At 47.0% G+C, this 25,034-nt stretch overlaps 12 protein-coding genes across 18 annotated transcripts; 7 read left to right on the top strand and 5 right to left on the bottom strand.

The window, feature by feature from the left end:
- Window positions 1-27: 27 nt before the first annotated feature.
- Window positions 28-2,311, bottom strand: LOC120451262 (programmed cell death protein 10). The gene is made up of 5 exons (XM_039634791.2): window positions 2,056-2,311; window positions 1,701-1,878; window positions 1,507-1,639; window positions 1,258-1,422; window positions 28-885 (listed from the first exon to the last, which is right to left on the bottom strand). Exons 1-5 carry the CDS (start codon window positions 2,119-2,121, stop codon window positions 801-803), a joined length of 627 nt encoding a protein of 208 aa, XP_039490725.1. The 5' UTR covers window positions 2,122-2,311; the 3' UTR covers window positions 28-800.
- Window positions 2,312-2,468: 157 nt separating this feature from the next.
- On the top strand, window positions 2,469-4,270 carry LOC120451260 (copper homeostasis protein cutC homolog). Its single transcript, XM_039634788.2, has 2 exons — window positions 2,469-4,007; window positions 4,063-4,270. The coding sequence occupies exon 1, from the start codon at window positions 2,489-2,491 to the stop codon at window positions 3,266-3,268; it is 780 nt and encodes a 259-aa protein (XP_039490722.1). The 5' UTR covers window positions 2,469-2,488; the 3' UTR covers window positions 3,269-4,007; window positions 4,063-4,270.
- A 188-nt stretch (window positions 4,271-4,458) lies between these two features.
- On the top strand, window positions 4,459-6,656 carry LOC120451254 (coiled-coil domain-containing protein 149). Its single transcript, XM_039634779.1, has 6 exons — window positions 4,459-4,753; window positions 4,813-5,397; window positions 5,450-5,557; window positions 5,620-5,707; window positions 5,760-5,898; window positions 5,960-6,656. Exons 1-6 carry the CDS (start codon window positions 4,688-4,690, stop codon window positions 6,528-6,530), a joined length of 1,557 nt encoding a protein of 518 aa, XP_039490713.1. The 5' UTR covers window positions 4,459-4,687; the 3' UTR covers window positions 6,531-6,656.
- A 128-nt stretch (window positions 6,657-6,784) lies between these two features.
- Window positions 6,785-10,471, top strand: LOC120451249 (colorectal mutant cancer protein). 2 transcript variants are annotated; one of them, XM_039634771.1, is made up of 7 exons: window positions 6,785-7,316; window positions 7,847-8,096; window positions 8,153-8,482; window positions 8,539-8,672; window positions 8,726-9,027; window positions 9,092-9,802; window positions 9,861-10,471. In XM_039634771.1, the coding sequence occupies exons 1-7, from the start codon at window positions 7,029-7,031 to the stop codon at window positions 9,991-9,993; spliced, it is 2,148 nt and encodes a 715-aa protein (XP_039490705.1). In that variant the 5' UTR covers window positions 6,785-7,028; the 3' UTR covers window positions 9,994-10,471. The 2 variants fall into 2 exon arrangements, with proteins under 2 accessions (XP_039490705.1, XP_039490706.1); XM_039634772.1 differs by lacking the exon at window positions 6,785-7,316 and adding an exon at window positions 7,552-7,779.
- Window positions 10,472-10,598: 127 nt separating this feature from the next.
- LOC120451259 (aprataxin and PNK-like factor) lies at window positions 10,599-11,720 on the top strand. 2 transcript variants are annotated; one of them, XM_039634786.2, is made up of 3 exons: window positions 10,599-11,140; window positions 11,202-11,365; window positions 11,420-11,720. In XM_039634786.2, exons 1-3 carry the CDS (start codon window positions 10,686-10,688, stop codon window positions 11,629-11,631), a joined length of 831 nt encoding a protein of 276 aa, XP_039490720.1. In that variant the 5' UTR covers window positions 10,599-10,685; the 3' UTR covers window positions 11,632-11,720. The 2 variants fall into 2 exon arrangements, with proteins under 2 accessions (XP_039490720.1, XP_039490721.1); XM_039634787.2 differs by having other exon boundaries at window positions 11,410-11,562.
- On the bottom strand, window positions 11,675-12,802 carry LOC120451257 (translin-associated protein X). The gene is made up of 2 exons (XM_039634784.2): window positions 11,973-12,802; window positions 11,675-11,920 (listed from the first exon to the last, which is right to left on the bottom strand). Exons 1-2 carry the CDS (start codon window positions 12,683-12,685, stop codon window positions 11,737-11,739), a joined length of 897 nt encoding a protein of 298 aa, XP_039490718.1. The 5' UTR covers window positions 12,686-12,802; the 3' UTR covers window positions 11,675-11,736.
- Window positions 12,803-12,812: 10 nt separating this feature from the next.
- LOC120451251 (conserved oligomeric Golgi complex subunit 2) lies at window positions 12,813-15,397 on the top strand. Its single transcript, XM_039634773.2, has 4 exons — window positions 12,813-13,030; window positions 13,082-14,152; window positions 14,205-14,890; window positions 14,947-15,397. The coding sequence occupies exons 1-4, from the start codon at window positions 12,938-12,940 to the stop codon at window positions 15,227-15,229; spliced, it is 2,133 nt and encodes a 710-aa protein (XP_039490707.1). The 5' UTR covers window positions 12,813-12,937; the 3' UTR covers window positions 15,230-15,397.
- LOC120451256 (3-hydroxyisobutyryl-CoA hydrolase, mitochondrial) lies at window positions 15,243-17,390 on the bottom strand. Of its 3 annotated transcripts, none has more exons than XM_039634783.2 (4): window positions 17,242-17,390; window positions 16,291-17,172; window positions 15,700-15,968; window positions 15,243-15,446 (listed from the first exon to the last, which is right to left on the bottom strand). In XM_039634783.2, exons 1-4 carry the CDS (start codon window positions 17,242-17,244, stop codon window positions 15,440-15,442), a joined length of 1,161 nt encoding a protein of 386 aa, XP_039490717.1. In that variant the 5' UTR covers window positions 17,245-17,390; the 3' UTR covers window positions 15,243-15,439. The 3 variants fall into 3 exon arrangements, with proteins under 3 accessions (XP_039490717.1, XP_039490715.1, XP_039490716.1); XM_039634781.2 differs by having other exon boundaries at window positions 16,291-17,175; window positions 17,242-17,381; XM_039634782.2 differs by having other exon boundaries at window positions 15,243-15,968; window positions 16,291-17,175; window positions 17,242-17,381.
- A 211-nt stretch (window positions 17,391-17,601) lies between these two features.
- LOC120451252 (cysteine protease ATG4D) lies at window positions 17,602-20,817 on the top strand. Of its 2 annotated transcripts, XM_039634775.2 has the most exons (6): window positions 17,602-17,738; window positions 17,936-18,893; window positions 18,955-19,150; window positions 19,217-19,293; window positions 19,460-19,935; window positions 19,996-20,817. In XM_039634775.2, the coding sequence occupies exons 2-6, from the start codon at window positions 17,936-17,938 to the stop codon at window positions 20,296-20,298; spliced, it is 2,010 nt and encodes a 669-aa protein (XP_039490709.1). In that variant the 5' UTR covers window positions 17,602-17,738; the 3' UTR covers window positions 20,299-20,817. The 2 variants fall into 2 exon arrangements, with proteins under 2 accessions (XP_039490709.1, XP_039490708.1); XM_039634774.2 differs by lacking the exon at window positions 17,602-17,738 and having other exon boundaries at window positions 17,786-18,893.
- On the bottom strand, window positions 20,337-23,610 carry LOC120451253 (protein O-mannosyl-transferase TMTC4). 2 transcript variants are annotated; one of them, XM_039634778.1, is made up of 2 exons: window positions 23,552-23,610; window positions 20,337-23,439 (listed from the first exon to the last, which is right to left on the bottom strand). In XM_039634778.1, exon 2 carries the CDS (start codon window positions 23,277-23,279, stop codon window positions 21,162-21,164), a length of 2,118 nt encoding a protein of 705 aa, XP_039490712.1. In that variant the 5' UTR covers window positions 23,280-23,439; window positions 23,552-23,610; the 3' UTR covers window positions 20,337-21,161. The 2 variants fall into 2 exon arrangements, with proteins under 2 accessions (XP_039490712.1, XP_039490711.1); XM_039634777.2 differs by having other exon boundaries at window positions 23,505-23,557.
- LOC120451263 (trafficking protein particle complex subunit 6b) lies at window positions 23,609-24,290 on the top strand. Its single transcript, XM_039634792.1, has 2 exons — window positions 23,609-23,779; window positions 23,846-24,290. The coding sequence occupies exons 1-2, from the start codon at window positions 23,711-23,713 to the stop codon at window positions 24,233-24,235; spliced, it is 459 nt and encodes a 152-aa protein (XP_039490726.1). The 5' UTR covers window positions 23,609-23,710; the 3' UTR covers window positions 24,236-24,290.
- Window positions 24,236-24,930, bottom strand: LOC120451261. Its single transcript, XM_039634789.2, has one exon. It carries the CDS (start codon window positions 24,924-24,926, stop codon window positions 24,291-24,293), a length of 636 nt encoding a protein of 211 aa, XP_039490723.1. The 5' UTR covers window positions 24,927-24,930; the 3' UTR covers window positions 24,236-24,290.
- Window positions 24,931-25,034: the final 104 nt, after the last annotated feature.

Raw genomic sequence — 25,034 nt, forward strand, 5'->3', positions numbered from 1 at the left:
TATTAAGATATAAAACACGCTTTACAGTTTTGGAATATAAATACATTTATTTGTCGTTTTCTTTTCGCTATGTCTACATTATGAGTTTGTTGCCGTTCTTTTACTTTTGCTTAGTTTTCGATTTTCATATAACATTTTATTAATTAAAATAATTTCTTTCTCTATCCTGTTGATAGTGCTGTCGGCCACTAATGTCTTTCGCTTTCGCAGTTTTCAAATAGAACATATCATTAAGTAAAAGATTATTATGTATAGTGTTTAAATTTCAAACTCTAACAATTAAAAACCGTTAAAAATTTAAGTGTTCCGTTCATGTTCTTGTTTGTCTTATCCCCGTAGTACATACATTTCCTGTTTATCGTTTTTTTTCCACTAATTTTAAATTTATTCGTAGGCGCTTCTCCTAAACAAAAACAAACTAGCCGATGTTGCTTCTAAAAGAAAAGTAATGAATTATTTACAATAAATTGTAAACGAATAAGAAACTCTCGCACACATCTTCCGTCTCGATAAATAGTTGCTCACTAGTTAATTACAATGCTTAGGCTTCGAAGAATTTAGTGTCCGAGTATGCGTAATACATATATACGATATAAATTAGGCCTATTTATTTAGTTACAACAGATTTTCATTTGCGTTCAAACATTTAACTTGGACAGTGTCGGGCGATTGTGTATTTAAGTGTGTGTTCTCTCTTGAGTTTATGATTTGTTTGGACTTGGGTTCGGGTGGTTTAATGGTTATTTAAACATAAAATTAAAATGCCACTAAAATTTGCCATAATTAAAGGATTTAATTCTCTACTCGCATTTACTCTTAACTGTCAGCATTATTTGATTCGTTTGCCGTATTAGAAAAAGTGCACTTATGAATACTGCATTAGGTCTGAAAATAGATAAAAATCAAAGAAAATTGGTTAGAAAATCCTTGCTAAAACAACTTGAATTAATAATGCAATTTGGCCTCAATTATAAGAAAAGGTCAACGGTAATAGCCATCAGAACCTAATCGAAACCATTTACAATTTATAATAGGCGGGGGTCTGGCTTATAACCGCCCCTCAGAATCTCCGCCGCAAAGTGATAAACCAAACAATACCCGGAATGCCATTGGAATGACATCATCCATACGGTTGGCCCGAAACGATAAGAAACCAGATATGAGCCGATTAAAGAAACCGGCTGCCTTGGCGTCGCAGCGTATCGTGTGATAACACTAATAGTAAATAAGTAACTGCAGGTGATTCTTGACACTTACTGTCCTTCTTTGAAGTACTCCTTCAGCGTTGTGCTGAACTTCTTGGAATATTTGACAAACTCCTTCTTACGCTGCTCCACAGCCTGCTTGCCCGTTACGCCAGGTATGAACGAGCCGATCTCGTTGACCACATCAAGCAGTTTCTTTATGGCGCTGGCGATTTCCCTGTATAATGCATTAAAATTACGTTGTAAGTTTAAGGCTAGACTCTCGCAGGTACTGAGTTTTAGCTTGGTTGCTTTTACTCACTTGATGGTCTCCAGGAAGGTCTTCCTGTCGTTTATCTCATCGGGTATGCGGCTGAGGATCACCTTGAGAGCCACGGATTTACGGTTGAGCTCCTGGAAAGGCTCCTCCGTGCGTGTTAAGCGGTATTCATTGACTGTGGAAGGGGGAATCGTCGTTAGCAAAGAAACTTAGCAGCTGCTGGCGTGGCTACTTACGGTCCGCTTCCGTAATTTTGCCCTGTAATCGGAGCACGGCCTCGTTTAGGTTTACATTTAGATCGGCCCGCCGCACAATTGTGGCTACGAGGTCATAGCAGAAGCCCGGATTGTTCTGCTCCGACTTGAGAATGGCGGAGCGCAGAGATTGGGCAGCGCCAACGTCGCGTCGCTCGAGCTGCGAGTAAACGTACACAAAGTTAGCCAATTACAAACCCAAGTACCCCATGTAAGGGTTTACGCAACAGGCCCCGATCTGGCGGTGCTGAAGGGTTCGGAGGCACGTTTCGGGGCTCACGGGTTCGGAGCAGAGCAGCGCGGAGCTGAGTTGAGCACCTGGGACCGTTTCACTTACCTGGGAGAAAATGGGCCGCAGTATGACGGGCAGAACGAGAGACGACGTGGGCTCGCCCATTGTCATTGCTACTAGTGCGCTTGGTCTTCTCTACTGGTGCCTAGGTGTCCTGGCGCATGCTGCAGGAACCCAGTTGCGATTCCCGTTCCGTGCAATGTCCGTCGCTTTGCTCGCACGACGCTCGCAAATCAAATTAAAGAATTAACAAAAATTATTCACAACAGCAGAGGCACAGTGTTGCTTTTCGTGCCGTCGAACTACTCAACACTGGAAACTAACTGGTTTCTATCGATGAACATACCGTACTTGGTTAGATATCGATTAATTCTGTAGAAGATGCTGGCAGAAACAGCTGACTTACATCGATCTATCGGAACTACAAAAGAAATTCGTTTATTTTTGTTTACCTGTGCTTTTATCAGTGATAAGAGAAATGGCCAGCCACGATATCAAGTTGGAGGTCTGCGTTGACTCCATACGATCTGCTTTTGCCGCCGAGGCTGGCGGAGCTTCACGGATTGAGCTGTGCTCCGCATTGGGAGAAGGTGGCCTGACACCCAGCATTGGCACCCTGAAAACCCTTAAGGAAACGCTCACAATGCCCATTTACTGCATGCTGAGACCACGGCGGGGCACTGATTTCGTTTACAGCGACGAGGAGATGTGCGCCCTGCTCACAGACATGGACTTGTTGCGGGAAAACGGCGCTGATGGCTTCGTTTTCGGATCCCTGAATCCGGATCGCAGCATCAACGTGGATCAGTGTCGGCATGTTTTGCTGGCTTCGGGTGGTCTGCCAGTGACCTTTCACCGCGCCTTCGACCTTACCGACCAGAAGTCCATGGACGAAAATGTTCACCTGTTGCGGGAACTAGGTTTCAGACGGCTGCTGAGCAGCGGATTCCGACCCACGGCTGCCGATGGTGTGGACTGCCTGGCACAGCTGATAGCCAAACATCAAAGAGACTTTATAGTTATGCCCGGCGCCGGAATCAAGGTGTCCAACCTGGAAGAGATCCTCACAGTCAGTCGCTGTCTGGAGTTTCACGCTTCCGCCCAGGACACGGCCGGCGAGGACTATGTGGCGCCCACCACCACGCGAATGGAGTGCGACGTGACCATGGGCAAACAGGACGTGGATCCCTATTACGGAACCAACTCTAACGTGGTGCGCAAGATGGTCACCATTGCGAAAGCCATGAGCTCCCGCTGAAAATCTTAGTTCTTGACCTATCCCTAAAACTTAATTTATTCCTTGACTGCTTGTGCACTTTCAGTATCCTCTATATAACTAGTATATAGCTTTTACTAAAGTAGTCTTATCCCAAAAATTCCAAATTATAAAAAGTAATCAATACAATTTGATTTCGCCTGGCATTGTACTGCAACGACATGATTGTGGAGACAAAAGAGAATTCCACTGAGCTAGCAGATCGTTCTTTTAACGAACACTTGATTAATGCAGAAAAGGTATTGCACAGAATAGAAGCATACAGTCTAAAGCTAAATAACCATGTAAGGGGATTGAAAGAACTACTGGCCACCAATAGAAGGTTGATTGCGGGGCTATCGTACAATGAGCACAGCATGAAATCTTTATTGGAAATTAAAGGCAAAGACAAACAAATGGGGTAAGAAAAAGAAGGCAATCTGAACGATTTTCAGGTCGGTGTTGAACTAATGCGTTCTAAGCCCAACATCGAGTAACAGAAGGTGTCATCTTCGTAGGACTTGCAAGGCGACCAATATCAGAGAGGCGTGTTGGACGCAATGCAAGTCTCACATCGTGCCACCAATGAAAGAACATATCCAGGACTTGGTGACGGTCCAAAGGAAGCCCCATACGTCTAGAAGCCGCCCAGCAAAAGAAGTTGAACGGCAGAAAGGTGGTCAGGAGCTGACAGAGAGAATGACTTTATATTCAGATCTAAAAGAGGAGATGGGCTTCAAAGGTAGATGCTTATGGCAAAGTATGAGATGTTTTCTTTAAAGTACATATATCTTTAGTAAAATGCATGCTAAAGCTAGTGGAGAAAATGGATTTCAAAACGGCCACAATTGCCGATGTGAAAATCGTTCGCAGAAGGGTGTTAAGTGCAATGTCAAGGCGCCAAAAAAGCTGTTGTGAACCAGAAGGGGTTGTTTCCAATTTGACATTTAAATCAAAAAATCCTTACCTAACTGCTGCTTAATAAAATTGTATTTCTACAAATAATCCAATAATCATTGTAAATAGGTTTGTTTTAAAATCCATTAAAATCTATTTAAAATTAGTTATTTATTAAGATTAAAACGAACCGTTTTCTATAAATGATGAATTTTTATGAATAAATTTTAGTATCTGGTTAGTTCCATGAGAGATTATTAGTAACCAATAATATTTATTTCAAATTCAGAGAAAATAGGCTTATCGATATGAATCGAATTTAAAACATATGCAGCTTACATTTGGGACTCACCGCGCAGGCGCATGTAAAATTGATTCACTCTAGCTGCGTGTTTGGGCCAGAATGGAGTCCTTGGAGCCCGAGAAAGTGTGATACAGCTGGCTCCAGACAGCCCCCAGTTTCCATTCACTGTCAATGTCAACATCTAGAACTCGGCATACGGAAAACCCACTTAAGCATTCGGCATGGACATGGACGATGTGGCTAGTCATCACGGATTTGGTCAACATATGGCCACGTATAATGTAGAGGTGAGTTCGCCCCCCACCCACCAAGCAAACCAAGTGCGTTGTATGACCCACCCTTACAGACCTCGGCGGTGCACAGGAAACTGCAGAGCAAGGTGGAGGCACTGAGGATCCTGCGGCAGGAGCTGGAGCAGTTTCGCGTGGAACGGGACCAGTACAAGCTGGTGGCGGAGACTCTGCAGTTGCGCTACTCCGCGCTGAAGAGTAATAGTGAACTTCTGGCTGTCGGTGGATGCGGAGCCCTTAGCGAGAACTCCAGCCTAGCAGCCCTGCTGCATGAGACGCGGGAGCAGAACCTGAAGCTCAGCACGGAAGTGGAAGCCCTGAGGCAACGGCTCAACGAACTGCATGGTGACATGGAACTCCTCCGGGAGACGGAGGCCAGCAACAAGTCGCGTGTTCAGGCGATGGCCATCGAGAATGCCGCTCGCAACAAGGAGGAGCTGCAGTGGCGTCGAGAGCGGGCCAACTTCATTTGCCACCTGGAGGGTCTCAAGAAACGGAATGCCCAGCTGGCCTTCGACCTAAAGGCGGTGATCGATGAGAAGGAGGAACTGATCACCGAGCGGGATGCCTACAAGTGCAAGGCACATCGCCTTAATCATGAGCTCTTTGTGGCCCTCAGGGCCAAGAAGACGCATCCAAGGGTATGTTAACATATTATATGTGGTACTTCCTTGAAGCTCATTGATTTTCCAGCTCCTGGACATTGATGGTGTTTTGCTGGAGAACAAGTACCTGCATGAACGTGTGAAGATCCAAGACAGCGAACTGGAGCTCACGAAACAGAGCATCAATAAGTACAAGGTATTATATTAGCTAGAATTTGTTACCATTTAATTACGTTATTTTATGCTTAAATCATTCAGACCATGTTGGATGCAAAAAGAAAGAAGGGAATTGTAAAACTCAGCGGTGGCGGCACAAATGAGGACACCATTCTAAGCCCCCGGCAAGGTGAGTAACTACCACCCCCCCTTTCGCTCCCTTCTAATTTAATGTACCCTAGTAAAAACAATCCTCGAGAGTGGCATTGATCTGCCTCAGAAAACAGAGAGCTTAAGCGACCTAAAATCCTTGTGTCTGGCGCTGCTGGACAATCTGAACGACAAGAACTTGGCCCTGACGCACCAGAAAAAGACCAACAAGTATAAATATCCATCTCGAAGTCAATACATACATCTTTTATTGAAAACATACTTTCCGCAGAATACTGGCTGGCAAGATGACGGAGCTGGAGCAGCGGTGGCAACAGCTCCTTTCCGGAAATGATGACAACACCGAGGAGCAGGAGGAGGACGTGGAATATGGCTATGCGCCCTCCCAGCTGCTTCTCAATGGTTATTGTTCTGCCATGGTCGATGACGCCGACATCAGCAGCACTCCGTCCCTTGAACCAGATAATGAAGGCGTCGCCACTACAGCGGATCGTGATGATTCCAAAAAGCACAAGTCCGTTGAGGCTCTGCAGTCCGACGATGGAATGTCTTCGCTTTCAACCGAGTCGGTGGATTCGTCTGTGTACGGGGCAGATGTGCAGCCCGACGACTTCCAGAAGTCTTCATCCGCCACAACAGATTCCGGCAACTGCGGACTGAGCAGCCGCTGCAACGGCACACCGCGGATATCCAGTGCAGTGGCACGGGAACGAATGGAGGATCTGAAGGACCTGCCGCCTCACCTGGCCACTCTGGTGCAGAAAGCACTTCACGATCTGGACATGCGGGACTATGAAGCTATGGTGACAATACGAGCAGAGAATCTGGCGGCTATTCCTTAGAGAAATACTAGTTCAATTGAGGACTCCCAAAAAAATAGGTGGAACCATATCTCAGTGTTGACAAAAGATATAATATATATATATTACCGCAACAGCGTACAATAAAACCAGATTATATAAAAGAAATCATTATTAAATCGCTATTTTGTTAAATATGGACATTTTCAAAAGGTCTAGCTTACAGGTTTTAAAAGGCGCGCCCAAGTTATCGATAATAAATATTTCGGAGTGTTGTATACTGTTAGCATAGGCACACTCTCACACACTCTCATTTCTGGGTATACATTTTCTGATAAGAATGCAATAAATATCCCGACTGCCTGGAGTAATTTCGAGTTTTTGAATTAAAAATGCCTTAAGACACGCTTTAAAAGAGCCATGTAGAGTTAACAATAGTGCCACATATCCTGGGAATGGAGAAGCAATCTAAAGTCATCATTAAGCGGCCGAAATCAGGCCATTTCTAGTCGGGAAGTCGTTGCAACCGCTATCGCCACCATGTCGAATGATGTACAGGTCGCCCGGGTGGCCAAGATAGCTACCGATGTGCCCCGTCGGAGTGGCAAGCAGCGCGACTCCAGCGGATTCCAGGGCAAGCACTCCGGCAGCGCTGCTGGCGAGGATTTCGAGTACGTCTTCGGTAGCATTTCGCCGCGAGGAGGAGGACCTGGTGGCAGACACTTGGTGGGATCCTGCGACCTGGACTCTCCGGAGCACACGCAGCGGGACACTACCGAGAGTGACAACAACATATCCAGCTGCTCCACGCTAGACATTGTCAACAAAGTGAGTAATGGTGCCCACACTGAAAAAAATAACCATCTCTAAAATCAACAAAATCGATACTGATCTTAAAAGCGTTCAATTTAAATTAAACTTTAAAATGAATCAAAAAATACTTTAAAATTCATAATTGTGTTGTTTTGAATTTTCTGCTAAGGAACGCAGAGTTTTCAAGGTTCAATTTTTAAAGTGTTTTGGGTTTGAATTTCGGTTGGCGTCCAGTGCGCAGATGCGTGTGGAAGGCTGAGGGTCAAGTTGCAGCGGCGGAGAGCGCGGATGCATCCGCGGTTGGATGACGACGTAATCGCCAGTCAAAATTTTCCACTGGACCATGATTTCGGAGCAACTGCTTCCGCGCAGCCTGAGCTGCCTGTGCTGCAGTGATACGCCATCGGTGCCCAGCGACAAGAGACGCAGTTGGGAGTACACGCTGATGGCTCATCCGCTGGCCAGGCGACCCATAAACGTGATGACCCCAAGGCTAGCCTCTTAGAAACCTCTAATCCGCATCTTTCCTTCTGATACACCTCCAGGTTGAGCAACTGTCTGTACAACAGCTGGAAAACCGGGTGCGGGATCTAACACAGCGTCTGCAGCAGGCAGAAAGGCAGCTCACAGAGAGCAACACGGAGCGGGAAATATGCCACAAGCGCTTGGAGGTTGTCAGCCAGGCACACGAGTGTCGCATCACTGAGATGCACTGTGTCATCGCAGAGTTGAGCAAGAAGCTGCGCAGCAAGCAGGATCACGTTATTATGGAGGAGCAGGAGCCTGAAGGCAGTGGTGAGTACGGGTTCATATAAATGAAACAAACCCCTAATCCGCAGTCCAATTTTTAGAACTCAGCTTTCAGGAGGGTTCAGTGTACAACTCCGAGCTCAACCTCACCAATCCCGATGCCGAGTGCCAGACGGAACCACTGGATGACTTCGAAGGCGCCTGCAGCACCACCAGTGTGGGGAATGTTGCACACAAGCCGCAGGAACTTAGCCACAAGGGGCAAGTGGAGGCACTGCAGGAGGAAGTTTTGCACTTGAGAGCCCAAATTGCCCTTCTTCAATCCGAGATTTCCACCAAGGATGCTGCTGTGGTCGAGGAGCAGACCAAAGTCGCATTCGACTGCGAGTCCGAAGTCAACGAGTGCGGACAGCGACTGAATGATTTGAATGGTAATATAAGTAATCCCTTCTGATCACAAGAATGGTTTAAAAACATGATGTTTCAGTTTGCACTTCCCTAACCAGCCCGCAAAAACGTATACCAGCGGTACCGAAAATGGCGGAACGGGTTAAGTTGCGATGCGCCAGCAAACATGAATCCGGAGAAGAGCCATCCCAAGATACATCATTTAGCAACGAGGTGTGTTGACCGAACATTTTTCAGCGAATACATTTCAACCATTTTCTTTTAAGCAAATTAATCTGGTCGAACATTTAGTGTCGGAGCTTAAGGAGCAAAACCTATTCATGGAGAACTTTATGGAGCCTCTGCATTTGAGCAAAGATTTGGAGCGGCTGCAACGACGTGTTGAGCAATTGGAGATGCGAAACACCATGTTGGCACTGACTCTAGACGAATGCAAGGAGCACACAGAGCACCTGTATCTGCTATGCGGAAAGTATGAGTCCAATGCGGTTGCTCTTCAATTGGCGCTGAACTGCAGTGATCGCGCCATCGAGGCCTACGACGTAATGTTGGCTCTGCTTGAAAGCAAGTAAGTCCACTTATGGTGACTTGGCTGCATTGTTGTCTTTATTTTATGGCATCATGGCTTCTAGGTTGGCACTGCTGGGGGAGAAATCGATGGCAGCGGAAGACAGCCGACGATCAGTGGAGGCGGTGGCCAGGCACCTCCTGGCCCGTTTGGATAGCGAGAAAAACGTGTGTGAGAATAGCCTGGGACCGTGGCAGCATAACATCAACCTGGGCCCAGAGGATGTTCCAAAGACTGGCCGTCTGTGGTGTGCCGACGACGACAACCGCCTCCGGTACCACGTCTCCAAGCTAAAGGGACGCCGTTCAAATGTCCAGCATACCATTGTCAGTCTAGAATCACCCTTCAGCGATATATACGAAAGAAAGCGCTTGGCTTTGGAAAAGGAGCACGAACTGCGCAGCGCGGACAAGAAGTCGCCCATTGACTTGGAGACAGCAGTGATTATGCAAGAAATACTGGAACTGCGCGATTCGAACTTACAGCTGAAGACGAAAATGGAAGAGGCCGAGCAGGAACGCCAAAACGCCAACGAGCGAGTGGGTGTACTCCACGAAGCCCTGAAGCAACTGCAGGCAAACAACCGGGTCTCGTACTCGGAAGCGGAGCATGCGGCTCTCACAGAGCAGCAATTGGTGGAGGCCTTAACTCGAGAAACGGAGCTCAAGGGCCGCATACAAACGCTGTTGGCGAATGTTACAGCTTCGCAAAAGGCTTTCGACGAGAAATACGAGCAACTGCATCAGAACTTGCGCGAGCTTCAGAAATCCAACCAGTAAGATTCGCTTGATTTTAAACGTTACTTTAAATAAATATTTCATATCCCCCTTCAGCAATCTGGGACAAATGTTGGATCACAGCAAGCGCAAGTACCAGCTGCGAGTGAGGAAGCTGGAGCAGAAGATTGTTGACCTGCGGCTGGACTACGAACAAGGCCATAACCATGTTCCTGAGACAACTCTGTAGGATACGCATGACGACCTTCCAGGAGGACTGAGCAACTGGGCGAGGAGCGGGCCCGCTTGTCACATATCCCGCAAAAGATCTTTCCCTCTCGATCATATCGCTTGTTTTACCTTTAATGCAATGACCACCCGCCCAGCAGTCGCCCTGGATCCGCCATGACCAAGACAGTATCACGAATGTGCCATGCGACTAAATTGCAGTCGGTTGGGGCTTGGGCGGTGTCCCTACCCCGCAGATAAGGCTGCAGCAACTACATACTCAAATACATACATATTCAGAGGTGCCATGAGCAAGGCTCCAACCTATCCATAGATCCGTGGGATTGGAGAATCCGTCTCTGGGCCACAAGCAATTACATATACACACATACGAATAGACAAACTAAGTAGTTATTCAAGACGCATACACGGGATCCTATATTTATACAATGTATTCGCATTTTGCTTGTTATATGATTCAATATGTATTTAAAACTGTACAAAAAATAAAACGTCTACTACAAATAGTTAATTTGAATTCTCGATTTAAATGAACGAATTAGAAATCGGCGCCAATGATTTATCGATAAACAAGTATAAACTATATCAAAGATCCATCACCATATCGTGTAGTGTTGCAAGCCACCAAAATCAAATGTATTAGCGTTCTTGTGAAATACTAATGTTTTGAAAATTTAACATAATTTGCTTATAATGAGTGTCCCAGAGGCATTGGAAAAAGTGGCCAATGAGACCATAGCAATTAACAGTCCGGAAGCAGGTAGTGGCACTAAACGAAAATCCTCTGAAGATGTCACACACAATGGCGATGAAAATTATGACGCAGAAAACAGCCCAAGAAAGCGCGTTAAATCGGAGGAACCCGTGGTGGCGTCTATTAAGGATGGAACAGATCTCGAAGTTGCTATTAAAATAAAAGCTGAGCCAGTAAACGATGCGGAGGATAAAGATAATCCCTCTGCCGAGCCCACAAGCACAGATCCCACGATCCAGATTAAAACCGAACCAGCGGACAATAGAATTCCACCTGCAACTGTGATTATAAAGACCGAACCCACAAATAACAATGCACAGGGCGCCGTCGACGACTCTTCCGTATCCTCGAGCAGCACTAGGACTTCTTGTCGCTTCGGCATACGATGCTACAGGTGATGCATACTGACCAACTGCCACATTATCCACTCAAGAAATACATTCTTCCAATGCCAGGCGAAATCCAGCTCATCGAAGGGCAGAAGCTCATCCGGGCGACCAGGACTACCGGCGACCAGTTTTTCCAGCGCCTCCCCTTGGAACTCCAGCTTGTCCTTACGGGAACTCTTGCTATCGCCGTAACCCAGTTCACTTCCAGGATCACTCCCATCCGGCGGATTGTAAGTAGGAAGCTTGGCTAACTTCGACATTAAATTGGCTAAAGGTCACTGTAGTCAATTCCGCGCAAAACATTCGAAATCGTCTGCGTCAACGACAATCCCAACGGCAGAATGATGATGACTCATGCACGGATGAGGAGGATGAACCCTTTGGAGGCGACAATGACAAGGATGCGGACTACCGTCCTGGCGCAGACATAGACGAAGATGAGGATGATGATCTGGAGTTTGATAGCCAACGCATAAGTGGCGATGACTTTGATTAGACTACACATTCAAATTCGTTGTTAACCTGAATAATAAGTTCCATTTACCAAATAATAAGCTTTATATATATTTTCTTGATGAAAACTTATGTCTATGGAGTTCCATTAGTAGAAGCCCTCGTCCACTTCATCGGCTGGCTTTTGATCAAAAGTGGCGCCCCATTTGGCAGCCTCTCCACCGCGAACTTTTACATTGTAACAGACATTCTCGGCCTTAAGAACGCTCTGCCTCATGGTAGTGATCTTACGCCAAAGTTCCCGGGCTCTCTGACAGTTCAGACTGATGTAACTGAAGGGAAATGGAAGTTAATTGAGTTTTTTTTAAGGGAGAACTAACCAACCCAGTGTAGAAATGCTGCAGGGTCTTGCAGGTCTCCAAACAGGCATCTGTATCACCACTGCCCAGCGAGTTTATGCAGCGTCGCATCAGTTCCCCAGTTAGATCGGAAAGTCCCAGTATGTATTCCGTGGGGTCCACGAAAAACTGGAACTTCTTGGGGCTCTCGTCCTGAGTTATAGCCGGCACATCTTCGCCTTCAGTTGGTTCTTCCTTTGGCTTGCTGCTCTCCTCGACGTACTGCATCACCGCCTGAATGGCCTGCCAATCAGAAACGCTCTTGGTTCCGTTCTCGCCCTCGGCATCCTCGTGGCACAGGTACTCCATGTAGGTGTAGGCCTCGATAAACTCTTGCAGTCCTGGAGAGTAGGAGCTGCGGAACTGGTAGACATCCTGGTCGCGCAGTTCCAAGGCCACAGCCCTGAAGTTCACTTCGATCAGTTTGGTCAGGCGCTGACGTGCCTCCTCCAGGACCTTCTCCTTATTCTGCTTACGCGAGTCAATGGAGTGCAGTAGAAAGATGATCCGCTTAGACTCGATGGTAATGTCGCGGCTTAGCTTGACAATCCGCTCGTGGCGATCGTGTTTCATGGTCAATTCATTGGAATAAATTCGAAATTGTTGGACAATGGGATTCTCTTCATCCAGCTGGGCAGCCGGAACTTGGCGCTTCCTGGGGGCATTATTCCGATGACCAGCACTTCCGTTTTTCGGCATTATGAACGGCTTTCGCAAATTATTTTACTGGCTTCAAGAAAGTAAATGTGTATGTTCGTTTGGATTCTATTCACTTCTCTTAATCGCGTCGGCAAAAATTTTTTGTAAACAAATGTCCGATAAGTGAGGTATCGGCCATATCGATAGTCGCCGACAAATATCGCCTCCTGATATCGGTGCTGATAGCCGAGAAACTTTCGTGGCAAGAATTTGTTAAAAACATACAAATAATTTAATTCCAGCCCTAAGGCAATGCATGATCCGGTCAAGAAGTCAGCTCACTTGACCGCTGGCTCCACCAGTACAGCGGAGAAACTGTGCTTCGACAAGAATGAGTTTATGAAGGTAAAGTAATCCATGTCAGATTTGTTCGCTTGCTAAAATTCCTTGGAACAGACCAACTTCTCGGTGGATGAGTTTCTGCACAAGAACCGCAATGCACCCAGTCTGGAGCAGCTTCGCGACAACCTGGGACTTTATCTCAAAGGTTTGCGGGCGGCGATGATCGATTTGATCAACGAGGACTACGCAGACTTTGTAAACTTGAGCGCAAACCTGGTGGGACTGGACCAGAATATAAAGACCATCCAACAGCCATTGGAGCAGTTCCGCAGCGACATCGAGAGCATTCACGGCTTGATAGACGAGAACGTGACCGAGCTGCGGGCCCAGTTGGAGGAGAAGCGGCAGCTTCGCGAGTTTAAACGCGGACTGCAAAGCCTAAAGAAGGTGTATGAGACCATTAACAAGCTTCAGGATCTAATAGACAGAAAGCTCAGCGGAGAACAGCCAATTAAGGCCGTTGACCTAGAGCGCGCTGCCCTGGACCTGATTCAGTTGAAGTTCCATGAAAAACACTGCTCCAAGCACTTAAACCCCGAGCATCAAGGAAAGATCCAACAGCTCGAAGGGCAATTGCATCAGCATCTGCGACGCTTCTTCAATAATGCTCTTAGTCAGGCCCGCAACTCGGCACCGGAATCCTTGGAGCGCTGCTTGCGCATTTACATAACTCTAAATGCCTGTGACCAGGCTGAGAGCGCCTTCCGCGAGGATGTGGTGGCACCGTATATGGCTGGCGTCATTGGAGAACAACAGTTGCAAAACTCGCCACAGGGATTGGCTGGCATCTACAGCAAGATCCTCAACTTTATATCGCTGCACATGACCGATTTGCTGCGCCTTACTCTTTACTCAGATAAGTTTCCGGGCTTTAACTTCGTGGTTAATAGTTACTGGTCTGATGTGGAGACGCGCCTTGAACTGCACATGAATTCCATATTTGCGCCTGGCAACTCGGAGGTGTTTTATGTGAAATACAAGTGTACTCGCGACTTCCTGGGTAAAATAGAGGAGCTATTGACCTGCTCTGGAGAGCAGGCCGTGACGTTCTATCGCCAGCACAAGCAAACAAAAAACTTTGAGGCTCGCTGGAATCTTCCGGTTTACTTCCAAATATGCTTTCAAGTATGTAACTAAGTTTATAATAGAATTTTTGATTAATGTTTAATGATTCTAGGAAATTGCCGGTAAATTTGAAGCCCAGTTGGAGCCGGTGCTCCTGGATGAGAGTTTAAAAGATAATCTTACCGATAAGGACTACAAAATATCGGCATTTAATGCAGCGATGGAGGCTATGACACGGTGTTGGGCCGAGGGAGTTTACCTCCCCGAAGTATTTCCGAAATTTTACAAACTTAATGTACAGACGGTGCTGCGTCTTTCGCGGTGGATCACGGATGCAATTGCTCTGTCCAAGGGAAGCAATTTTTCAAAGCCCTACACTCGTAACCAGTTGCTAATTGCCCTCCATGCAGACATTTGCAAGCTTGACGCGTACCTGCCAGAGCTTCAGCAATTGATTATTAAATCAGTGCCTACTGAACAGCGAACGAACATTTTTAGCGATGTCTTGGCCAAATCGATGTCCTGCTTAGCCGACACGCTAGCTGCGCATTTGACTAACATACAAAAGACCTTGGTGGAGTTGCTGATCGGAGAATGCGAAACGGAAAATGTGCGCCAGGTAAACGACTTGCCGCGCTTATATCGCAAGACGAATCGAGAGGTTCCCACGCGATGTTCGAGCTATGTGGAGCAAATGCTTCGACCCCTGAAGGCTTTTGCCCAGCAGAACGAGTCCCAGCTTGGCACCCTGGTGGTGGAACAGATATTGTCGGAGGTTGCTAGTCACATAACCAAGGCGTGAGTATAATGGTACGATAGGTTAGAATATCCCTGAACTCTTATTCGAAATATAGGTACTTCAATGTGGTGAGCGATGTGCTTACATCCGTGCAGAAAACCGAAGAGTCATTGCGACGCCTGCGAAATGTAAAAAGTGGTGGATCCGCGACTGTGTCGACTGGAAGCTCGGCTGTCATGTCTGACGATGATAAGATTCGCGTCCAACTGCGAGTGGACGTCACATCCTGGAGGCAGGAGCTGGGTAAACTAAACTTTCAGGCCACCCAGATCGATAGGCTAGTCGAGTTGACCAACATGGTGGAGGACAGCATCAAGCTTAAGGATAACAGCGCTTAGAAACTAACAACGATCAGTTATTAAAAGTATACACTTCTTTTTATTCTTGGTAAACGAATTCTAACGATTCTTTAGGCACAATTATTGATTGTATTAGGACTACGAATTGTATATAATATATATAGGCATATATGTATATCATATATATAAATGCATTGAATTTCACAATCGTTATTGGTAAATACCGGCGAATAGGACTCTTCCTCGAAGTTATTCGCTGTTGGAATGAAACAGAGAAGAGATTGCGGAAAATTAGCCGACAGAGCTCATCAAACTGTGGCCACAGAACGGTAAAGATATATAAAAGAATATTGCAAAACGGCAGGCAAGGAACCATGCATAACGTAACTCAAACTTGCATAGCTATATACAGAGATGTTTAGTTGTGTGTATATAATAATGAGCGGCTCAACGGAAGACAAACAGGTTTGCTAGGCTCAAACAAAAACAAAACTAGGTTGCTACATTACAGCTTGAGTTCCTCGGTATCCGGCAGCTTGCGGAAGAACCACTGCACATGCTCCTCTGTAACATCGGCCAGCTTAGTTGGCTGCCACTGGGGCTTCTGATCCTTGTCGATGAGCAGAGCGCGAACACCTTCCTTGAAATCACTGCGCTCCAAGTGACGCACGGCCAGACGATACTCCATAATAAGACACTGAGCCAAAGATAGCTGTGATCCGAGCTCTAGCTGACGGAATGTAACCTTCATCGAGGTGGGAGACATCTTCGAGAGGGTCTAGAGTAAAGGAAGTTGCAATAATAAAAATATTTCTTATTTTGCTAATAAGGTTAAACATATCGTGACAAAAAAATATCTTTACAAAAATGTTAAATCTAACGCTAATAGAAATTTGCAACAAGGACTGGGATGTGGTTTTATGGGCTAGTGTAACTTGTATGTTCTAATAAAGAAAAGTCGTGCTGCAACTAAAGAGTCGCTAATTGGCTGGAAACGGATGAAATATTAAGGCGCTAAAAGCGCGCGTCAAGCGATGATTGGCTTAGCCAATTAACATCCGATTATGTTCTTATCACTTAGTGAACTGTGCACCACTCACCTCAAGCGTTTTCTTGGCCCATTCACTGCCGTCATTCTGGAGATTCTCCAGAATCCCCTCCACCGAATCCGCCGAAAAGTTCTTGTTAATCTGCTCCAGGACAGGCTGCAGCGAGAAGGGCTTTTCTGGCGTGGAATGGTACTTCTGCAGCAGCTCAGGCACATCATCCGCATCCGGGCAGTTAAGCAGCGCCGTCTCGAGATCGGGGATCTTGCTGCTCTCGCAATAGTGCGTGGCAATGCCCGAGTAAAAGACATCGCCTCCGCGCAGTCGATATCCAGTGAGACCCAGGTAAAGGCCCAACTTTCCCTGCAGTCGAGGCAGGAAGTGTGATCCACCCACATCCGGGAAGAGGCCAATCGCCGTCTCGGGCATGGCGAACAGCGTCCGATCGCTGGCCACACGGTACTTGCCGTGCACACTCAGACCCACGCCACCGCCCATAGTAATACCGTCGATGATGGCGATATAGGGAATCTTATAGTTTCCGATCAGGGCATTCGTGCTGTACTCCTCCCGGAAGAAGCTCTTTGATTCATCCGTAGGTCCCGCCTCGACCAGAGCACGCACATCTCCACCGGCACAGAAGGCCTTTTCACCTGTGCCCTTGATGATCACCAGCGACTTGGACTTCTCGCACTTCTTCAGGTGCTTGTAGATCTTACGTACCATCTCCAAGTTAATGGCGTTAAGCGCCTTGGGACGATTCAGAATAATCATTCCCTTGTTGGAGGACTCCGTGGCCAGCACGGAGGAGGAGGATTGGCGGACGGAGAGGGCCATTGTTGTTGGTTTTGTGTTGGATATCGCTGCTGAGCCGATCATCGGCAATTGGCTACAGGTGCGCTGACCGAATGTGTACACCAACCTTTGAATTGGGCCCTGCTGGGCGGCATTGAATTGTTTTCGATTAGCAAAGTGCTTCTATTTGCAGCAATTTGCATTACTTACCATTTTGAGCGGGTGTCAGTTAAGTTGTGTGTGGCGAGGCGAGTGTTTAGAATTTCAGCGTTGCGCAATAGAATTTTAGCACCCGCACAGCTGGTTGTTCTTGTCGCGGTGCTGCCAGACCGTACACATGCCGGAAGTAAATAAGGGTGTTCCCGAAATCGTATTGAGCGTAAGATGCTGAAGTCTCCAAACCGGCATAAACCGGGAGACTTATTCTAAATTATTCACTTCAATATTATCACAGTTGTAAATTTCGATATAAATTTTAACCAAACAGTTAAAAAAAAACAAAAAAAAACATCTATTAACAAAATGTATCATTTTTTTAACTCATTATTAGATTAGCGTAAATGAGAACACACCCTACAAACATACCTATAATAGAGCATACCTGCAGTCTGGCAACACTGAAATTGGCAATTGTACTTCTCGCGAATAAGAATAAGAAAAACAAATTTCGTGTAGTTACTTTATCTTATTTTGTCAACAAATAAACGGTGAGTAAACATTTGTAATTAGCACGCAATCGGTGGTCGGTTGCCAGTTAAGCCAGGGCCAGCAAGGGGCTCGCACCGAGTTTGCCATGCCGCAGTTCTTTAAGTTCCGCAAGCTGCGGACAAAGCGTCATAGTAGCTCATCTACCACTTCCGCCTCTATTTTCATGTCCTCGTCCACGACTACGGCCACCAAGCAGATGAACTATGACGGCCTTCTTTCCAAGTTGACCGACGAAAAACTGATGCTCTTCGAAGCCGCCGGCGAGGGCACCATTGTAGAGGGTAGTCGGATATGCGGCCAGGATGCGGATCCGCTGTCCTTGCCGCTGGTGGAGGACGGCGCAATCGAGGAGGAGCAAGCGGCCCCCATACAGACGATTCACCGTACCGTGTTCGCCGTTCCTCGCGCCCCTTCCCCCTCCCCCGTAAGCACTTCATCTGCGAATCTGAACCCCAAGACGGAAAACGCTGCGACAGCGACTCCGCAGCGCAAAATATCGACGTCATCACGTTTCATGAACGCCTTCAGTCAGCTCTACGGCGGCAGCGGCAACAGCGGTCCGAGCTGCGGTCACGTGGAGCAGCACAGCGAGGAACCCGGTGACCTGTCGGCAAACCGTACTCCCACCAAGGGCATGGAGTCAAAGCTCGTGGCCATGTGGCACAATGTTAAGTATGGCTGGAGCGGCAAGATGAGACAAACCAGCTTCTCAAAGGAGCAGCCCGTGTGGCTGCTTGGACGGTGCTATCATCGACGTTTTACGCCGCCCGTTAGCATGGAAAGTTCCATCACCGAACTGCCCAGTGGGGCGGATACCACCCCCGATAACGCCACATCGGCGTTCGACAGTATCCAGGCCTCATCTACGTCCGCCTCCTTGTATCCAGCCCTAAATCCGCAGCAGATCGATGAGATTGTGGTGCCCCAGGAGCTTGGGATGGACGCAGTGGAGAACCAGGTGGGCGAACAGCCTTGGGAGGAGGGCATCGAAGGCTTTCGTCGTGACTTTTATAGCAGAATTTGGATGACCTACCGACGAGAGTTCCCAATAATGAATGGCTCCAACTACACCTCGGACTGTGGGTGGGGCTGTATGCTAAGGAGTGGTCAGATGCTCTTAGCTCAAGGTCTCATCTGTCACTTCCTGGGGCGCAGTAAGTTAAATTAGCCCGCGCAAATAAATTTAATTTCTAAAAAACCTCCTTCTTTTTTCAGGCTGGCGTTATGATTCAGAGTCTCAGTTGCACTCAACTTACGAGGACAACATGCATAAGAAGATCGTCAAGTGGTTCGGCGACAGTTCCTCGAAAAGCAGTCCCTTCTCCATTCATGCCCTGGTGCGGCTGGGGGAGCATCTGGGTAAAAAACCTGGCGATTGGTACGGTCCCGCCTCTGTTTCCTATTTGCTTAAGTAAGTAGAGACCTTTATCATATTGTAAATCTTTATTTAATCTAATAACTCTATACTTCACCACAGACACGCCTTAGAGCACGCAGCTCAGGAAAATGCAGACTTTGACAATATTAGTGTCTATGTAGCCAAAGATTGCACGAGTAAGTACAACCAGAAAGGAATCCTCAGTTAACGATTTATAAGATAACTGGCATGACACATTGATATGTCCATGAGTAATTGCTGCAACCTTGTTCGCGAAGCTCATTACTCAAAAGCTCAATTGATAAGGTGTGTGTTTTGATAACCTTGTTTTTGGTGTTTTAGTTTACTTGCAAGATATAGAGGATCAATGCAGCATTCCGGAACCGGCGCCAAAACCCCATGTGCCTTGGCAACAAGCAAAGCGACCGCAGGCGGAAACTCCTAAAACGGAACAACACCAGCACTGGAAGTCCGTCATTGTTCTGATACCACTGCGCTTGGGCAGCGATAAACTGAATCCTGTGTATGCCCATTGTCTGAAGCTGCTGCTGAGTACAGAACACTGCCTGGGAATCATTGGTGGAAAGCCGAAGCATTCGTTGTACTTTGTCGGCTTCCAGGAGGACAGGCTCATCCACTTGGATCCGCACTATTGCCAGGAGATGGTCGATGTTAACCAGGAGAACTTTTCCCTGCACTCGTTTCACTGCAAGTCCCCGCGAAAGCTAAAGGCCAGCAAAATGGATCCTAGTTGTTGCATCGGCTTTTACTGTGCCACCAAGAGTGATTTCGACAGTTTTATGGAGAGCGTGCAGCTGGTAAGCAAAACTCAAGCACTTGGTTTTCCTATTTCCTAATAAATATCTTAATGCCTACAGTATTTGCATCCCATGCGTTGCGCCTCTGGGGCAACTGTGGATAAAGCAGCTGGGAGCCATCATACGACGCCTCAATCATCCCATCACACCGAGCAAACAGAGATGAACTATCCACTGTTCACATTTTCCCGCGGTCGTTGCCTGGATCATGAGCGGGACGAAATGAGCGATTCGCTGTACAAGCCGCTCATAAAACAGGTGGCTTCTCTGGCCCAGGAACTGGGCGCACAATTGGCGCCGCCGCAGCATGGCGATGAGAACGACCAAGATGATAGTGAAAGCGAAGAGTTTGTGCTGCTGTAGATCGTTGCCACCCCATAACCGTGTTGCTGTGCTAGCTGTGTTATTTGCTCATTATTATTTGATTTAGTTCCAGCCGCCGTTGCTTGCTTGCTCACCCAGAAAAACCCAACAGACCCGTATCTCAAACACAAAGACTTTGTTATACCTTTACGCCTACGCATATAGTACATAGACGCATGCATGTATCTTGAATATTTACTGATGTCCACGTTAATCTCTCTTTTGTTCGACCTGTCGTCTCGCATTCTGCCAAAGTTTTTCAGCGTTCTCCATGTTCGAGCAGCCCGATCTGTTTATATGTGCTACATATAAACTTATGTAATTTGCGGTATTATTATTTTAAAATCATGAATCTTTAATGGAATTGAGTTATTTTACAATGGTGCCTGAATTGTCACTATTCTTTGAAGTATTTCCTGTAGTCCTTAGTTCTAGAGTTTAGTTAATTTATGTAAGTCGTCTAGTAATTGTTCGATCATTATTTAGTTTTAACATTAATTGTATATACCCTCGAGTAAATAAATAAACTATCCTAACTTATACTTAATAAAATTATGAGATTTCGCTGATGGGATATGGATGTATGATATAAATACTATATTGCACAAAGTTTAAATTAAATTAGACTATCTATTTTTAATGTCTTTTATAGGTAAGTATTTTCAAAATATTTGGAGACGAGTAATTGAACCCAAACCCCATATTTTGTTTAGGATTATTTCGGCTTAGGAAGTGTACATAGTTGTTGGGTTAATTTTCTTATTTTAAAAATTGCAAATAATCTCCATACCTCTTATTATTGGCAAACAACCAAGTTTTTGGTTGGATCCATATTTGGCGGGTGGCGGTGGGACTTAAAACGCTTATCTCTGCGTGACCTGCGCCTCCCTCTCCAGGCGTTTCAAGAGCTTGCTGAGATTCTCCCGGGCTGTCGTTGCCCTAGCCGCGCTAATACTTATTGCAGTCCGATAAGCCTCTATAGCCTCCTGCGTCTTGTCCCAGCGGTGGTAGAGAACTCCGAGATTCGTGTGATACAAGGTGTTGTGTGGCTCCAGCTCAACAACCCGCTTGTAGATTACCTCCGCCTCCGTGTATTGTTTTAGTTTGCCAAGAACGTTGGCTCGTATGAAAAGGATGCTGACATCGTTGGGTAGGTGTTGTAGAGCCTGATTTGAGATGCGCAGGGCGTCGTCCTGCAACCCCTTATTGTCCAGCATTGTGAGAATGTTAGCCCAGGCTTTTGGCTGGCGGGGATTTATTGCCACAGCATGCTGCCAATGATGGAGGGCTTCGGCGTAACGCTTCTGCTCCAGATACAGATTCCCCATGTTGTAGTAGCAGACAGCGAAATTGGCCCTGTACTTCAGGGCCTTCTCATAGCTGGCCAATGCCTTGTCGAACTTTCCCTGAGCCGATTGCACAATGCCGAGATTCATCCAGGCCGCTGGAAATGCAGGATACGCTTGCAACGCCAATCGAATGTACTCCTCAGCGGTGGACAGTTGACCATGCTCCCGATACAGGTTGCCGAGGTTCATCAGAGCTGACTCATAGTTCGGATACAGTTGAATGGCCTTGTGGTAGTGCTGAAAGGCTTTCGTATTGTTTCCTGTGTCAGTGGCCAGTCGGGCTATGTTATAGTGTACCTTGGCATTGTCTGGACACACCTGTAAAGCAGACTTGAACAACTGCTCCTCGTTGAGCCAATCGGTAGCTCGCTGCCGAGTCCGTATCATCATTACGGTGAAGAGCAGCATTAAAAAAATCCGTAGAGCAGTGCGCCAATGGGTGTTTTCCGTACTGCAGTCGTACCAATATAAGAATCCGTAGATGGACAGCATGCAGAAGCCAATGGAGGGTACATAGAGCGTCCGTTCTGCAATTACAAATCCTACGCAAATAATTCCCGATGCGGGCAGGAACGGGATAATCATTGAACCCAGAGCTAACATCATTCCGGGCAGGCGACGGAAGTTCATCAGAGCTACCAACACAATGGAGTAGAATCCGATCACTCCCTGCAGCCTCAGATCCCAAATATTAGTCACCAGCTTAACGCATCCCAATGCCCAGTCGTAGCAAAGCCAGTGGGGGCACAGCATCAGCCAGATATTCATGACCAGCAGATACTGCTGGGAAAGCCCACGGGTCAGCACATGCTCATTGTGAGCCACGGGGTTGTCGACTTCCTTGAAGGTGGGCGTCTCAAAGTCCTGCCACCAAAGGCGAGCCGTCAGCAGACCCAAAGTACCCAGCAAGTAGAACAGGTAGCTGATCCGTGCGCGCACAAGACTCCACTGATCCTTGAATCGCAAATGGTAGTAGCCATTTTGAAAGTAATCCAACAGTACACACGACATGGGGATGGTCACTGCTGACTCCTTGAACAGCATTCCCACAGCGGTGAGCAGCATAATCAGCGCGCCAGTCTGCGGACCGAGTCTCCCGGTGTTGGCCACGGTCAGCAGCAGACACAACAAGTGAATCATGCCGAACATGAGCTCGGCCCTACCAACCACACCAGAAACCGCCTCCGTGTGTATTGGATGGGCGGCAAATAACGCAGCGGAGAGGATGGCCCACCGCGCGGTGCTGACTTCCGGAACATAAAGAGAGCGAATTAATCGCCACATGAGCAGCGTGTTGACGCAGTGCAGCAGGAGGTTTAGGAACTTCATGTGGGCGGCACTCAGTCCCAGCAGGGCATACTCGCAGTGGAACATCAGGGTGGTCAGTGGCCGAAAAGATTTGTGGGAATCCGAACTGAGCAGGGAAGCACCCCAGAAGTCGTGCGTGAAGATCGCCGTCCAGTTGGTAGGCAGTGAGTTGACATCCCGGTTCTTGACGATAGCCACCGTATCGTCGAAGACGAACTTGGCCCCAGTGAGGCCGCCGCATCCGTAGCAGAGCAAACAAATAAGCACTAGGATGGCCTGGCAGACCATGCTGTGCAGAGTGGCTTTGTGGGCTAGGTCAAGCATCCTGGATTAGTTACTAATTCTCGTTTGGTCAAGTATAATTCACTTATTTCGCGAATTTTAATGCGAATTGTTTTGTATGCATTTTTTGTTGTGCTTCTGGCCAAACACCCCCTCACTAAACAGCGATGCCAGATCAGCGATACAAATAAGTGGAGTTTGGCTGAAAATAAACATAGAATACAATATGGTTAGAATAATACTTTGAAATTACCCTTAGAAAATTACCAAACTTTCATTATATCAGAAAAAATATTACAAATAATTATATATACCGTTAATATTTAGGTATAAATAACAGTAACACAATATATACCGCTAAAAGCCAGCTAGCCATTCGCCCGGTAACGCGGACAACAGCTGACTAAATGTAGATCAAAACAAATTCGCTAAAAAATTTGTTGAACTTACAAAGAAAAATTAAATCCTCGAAAATGTCTGAAGAAATCCTTTTCGATTGCCTGCATGCGGAGATAGTCAATTATTGTCTGGATAGCAATAAGGTAGGAACCCGTGGGACGTGAAAGAACCAGTCATACAACAGATTTCGATTTGGTTCCGCCTATTAGGAGCACGACCTGGCCACTTTGGAGTATATCGGCTTCACCACCGGCTACCGCCTCATCGAGCGGCTCACTCGTGAAGTGTCGCGATTTAAGGACGAGTTGGAGACTATGAAGTTTATATGCACCGATTTCTGGATGCTCATATACAAGAAGCAGGTGGACAACTTGAGGACGAACAACCATGGAATGTACGTTGTGCAGGACAAGGCGTTTCGCTTTCTGACTCGCATTTCGCCGGGCACCAAGCAGCTGGAGCACGCGCCCAAGTTCGTGGCCTTCACATGCGGACTGGTGCGAGGAGCTCTTAGCAATCTGGGCATAAACAGCACGGTGACGGCCGAAGTGCAAAGCATACCCGCCTGCAAGTTTCACATAGAAGTGAACAGGAACTAATTAGGATGTAAGGCAATGGTTTATTACTACAATTATAGAGATATTACAGACTAGACTAGGCTATCTTTTCGTAGAATGCCACAATGTTGTGGTCAGTCCAGTTAAGGCGTTCTCGCAGGATCCACTGGTCGATGGGCAGTTGGGGCTGAGCAGGATTGGGATCTGTATGGATTCCAAGGGCGGGCAGTGGCCCAATTAATATAAGCCACTTTCCGTGAAACACTTTCAGATAGTCCAGAAATGCTCCGCGATTGTTAAAGTAGCAGAAGAGCAAAGCACTAGGATGAACGTCTCTGCAGCATTTGGCCAATAAATCCGCGTCCAGTTGGCTTGCATCCTCTAAATAGTTGAGCGGTATAAAACTTCGGATAGAATACTTGCTCTGCCACCAGTTGCGGTCGACCTCCAAGCCAAACATGGAGACTTCCCGACCTCTGGACACAGTCATAAGCCATTCCAAAAGCCCACTGCCGCAACCTATGCTCAAAATTCGCTGGATGCCGTGCATGACTAGCAGCTGATTAAAGTATTCCAGGTCCACCGATGTGGGCCACATCCAGAGCAGTTTGCGCTTAAGCTGTTGGTCCAGGCAGTCGCCCAGAGCGAGCAGCTTACGCCAGTTGCCCGACGCATCATCAGTTAGGTAATAAATCTCACGCAGTGTCTCGAGTTCCGATCGCTCGTCCATCATATTGAATACTGTTCATTGCAAATTAAGTGCTCTTGCTGCTTCCGATGGCCGGTGAACTTGGCTGTGACGTCGGCACGCGGAAATATGGCTAGCGGCCAACGAGATTGT

This window comes from Drosophila santomea, chromosome 3R (genome assembly GCF_016746245.2).
Source record: "Drosophila santomea strain STO CAGO 1482 chromosome 3R, Prin_Dsan_1.1, whole genome shotgun sequence".
Taxonomy (NCBI): Eukaryota; Metazoa; Arthropoda; class Insecta; order Diptera; family Drosophilidae; genus Drosophila; species Drosophila santomea.

Coding starts and splice junctions, on each gene's coding strand:
- LOC120451262 (XM_039634791.2), bottom strand. CDS start 2,121: ATGACAATGGGCGAGCCCACGTCGTCTCTCGTTCTGCCCGTCATACTG. Junction 1,423..1,506: donor ACCTTCCTGGAGACCATCAA/GTGAGTAAAAGC, acceptor TGCATTATACAG/GGAAATCGCCAGCGCCATAA. Junction 886..1,257: donor GAGTACTTCAAAGAAGGACA/GTAAGTGTCAAG, acceptor ATCTATTTTCAG/ACCTAATGCAGTATTCATAA.
- LOC120451260 (XM_039634788.2), top strand. CDS start 2,489: ATGGCCAGCCACGATATCAAGTTGGAGGTCTGCGTTGACTCCATACGA.
- LOC120451254 (XM_039634779.1), top strand. CDS start 4,688: ATGGACATGGACGATGTGGCTAGTCATCACGGATTTGGTCAACATATG. Junction 5,398..5,449: donor CCAAGAAGACGCATCCAAGG/GTATGTTAACAT, acceptor TTGATTTTCCAG/CTCCTGGACATTGATGGTGT. Junction 5,899..5,959: donor CACCAGAAAAAGACCAACAA/GTATAAATATCC, acceptor TACTTTCCGCAG/AATACTGGCTGGCAAGATGA.
- LOC120451249 (XM_039634771.1), top strand. CDS start 7,029: ATGTCGAATGATGTACAGGTCGCCCGGGTGGCCAAGATAGCTACCGAT. Junction 7,317..7,846: donor CGCTAGACATTGTCAACAAA/GTGAGTAATGGT, acceptor ATACACCTCCAG/GTTGAGCAACTGTCTGTACA. Junction 9,028..9,091: donor TTGGCTCTGCTTGAAAGCAA/GTAAGTCCACTT, acceptor CATGGCTTCTAG/GTTGGCACTGCTGGGGGAGA.
- LOC120451259 (XM_039634786.2), top strand. CDS start 10,686: ATGAGTGTCCCAGAGGCATTGGAAAAAGTGGCCAATGAGACCATAGCA. Junction 11,141..11,201: donor TTCGGCATACGATGCTACAG/GTGATGCATACT, acceptor TTCCAATGCCAG/GCGAAATCCAGCTCATCGAA. Junction 11,366..11,419: donor TCACTCCCATCCGGCGGATT/GTAAGTAGGAAG, acceptor AGGTCACTGTAG/TCAATTCCGCGCAAAACATT.
- LOC120451257 (XM_039634784.2), bottom strand. CDS start 12,685: ATGCCGAAAAACGGAAGTGCTGGTCATCGGAATAATGCCCCCAGGAAG. Junction 11,921..11,972: donor CTGCAGCATTTCTACACTGG/GTTGGTTAGTTC, acceptor ATTTCCCTTCAG/TTACATCAGTCTGAACTGTC.
- LOC120451251 (XM_039634773.2), top strand. CDS start 12,938: ATGCATGATCCGGTCAAGAAGTCAGCTCACTTGACCGCTGGCTCCACC. Junction 13,031..13,081: donor ACAAGAATGAGTTTATGAAG/GTAAAGTAATCC, acceptor TCCTTGGAACAG/ACCAACTTCTCGGTGGATGA. Junction 14,891..14,946: donor GCTAGTCACATAACCAAGGC/GTGAGTATAATG, acceptor TTCGAAATATAG/GTACTTCAATGTGGTGAGCG.
- LOC120451256 (XM_039634781.2), bottom strand. Junction 15,969..16,290: donor GGGCCAAGAAAACGCTTGAG/GTGAGTGGTGCA, acceptor CCTTTACTCTAG/ACCCTCTCGAAGATGTCTCC.
- LOC120451252 (XM_039634774.2), top strand. CDS start 17,825: ATGCCGCAGTTCTTTAAGTTCCGCAAGCTGCGGACAAAGCGTCATAGT. Junction 19,294..19,459: donor TGTAGCCAAAGATTGCACGA/GTAAGTACAACC, acceptor TTGGTGTTTTAG/TTTACTTGCAAGATATAGAG. Junction 19,936..19,995: donor TTATGGAGAGCGTGCAGCTG/GTAAGCAAAACT, acceptor TAATGCCTACAG/TATTTGCATCCCATGCGTTG.
- LOC120451253 (XM_039634778.1), bottom strand. CDS start 23,279: ATGCTTGACCTAGCCCACAAAGCCACTCTGCACAGCATGGTCTGCCAG.
- LOC120451263 (XM_039634792.1), top strand. CDS start 23,711: ATGTCTGAAGAAATCCTTTTCGATTGCCTGCATGCGGAGATAGTCAAT. Junction 23,780..23,845: donor ATTGTCTGGATAGCAATAAG/GTAGGAACCCGT, acceptor TCCGCCTATTAG/GAGCACGACCTGGCCACTTT.
- LOC120451261 (XM_039634789.2), bottom strand. CDS start 24,926: ATGATGGACGAGCGATCGGAACTCGAGACACTGCGTGAGATTTATTAC.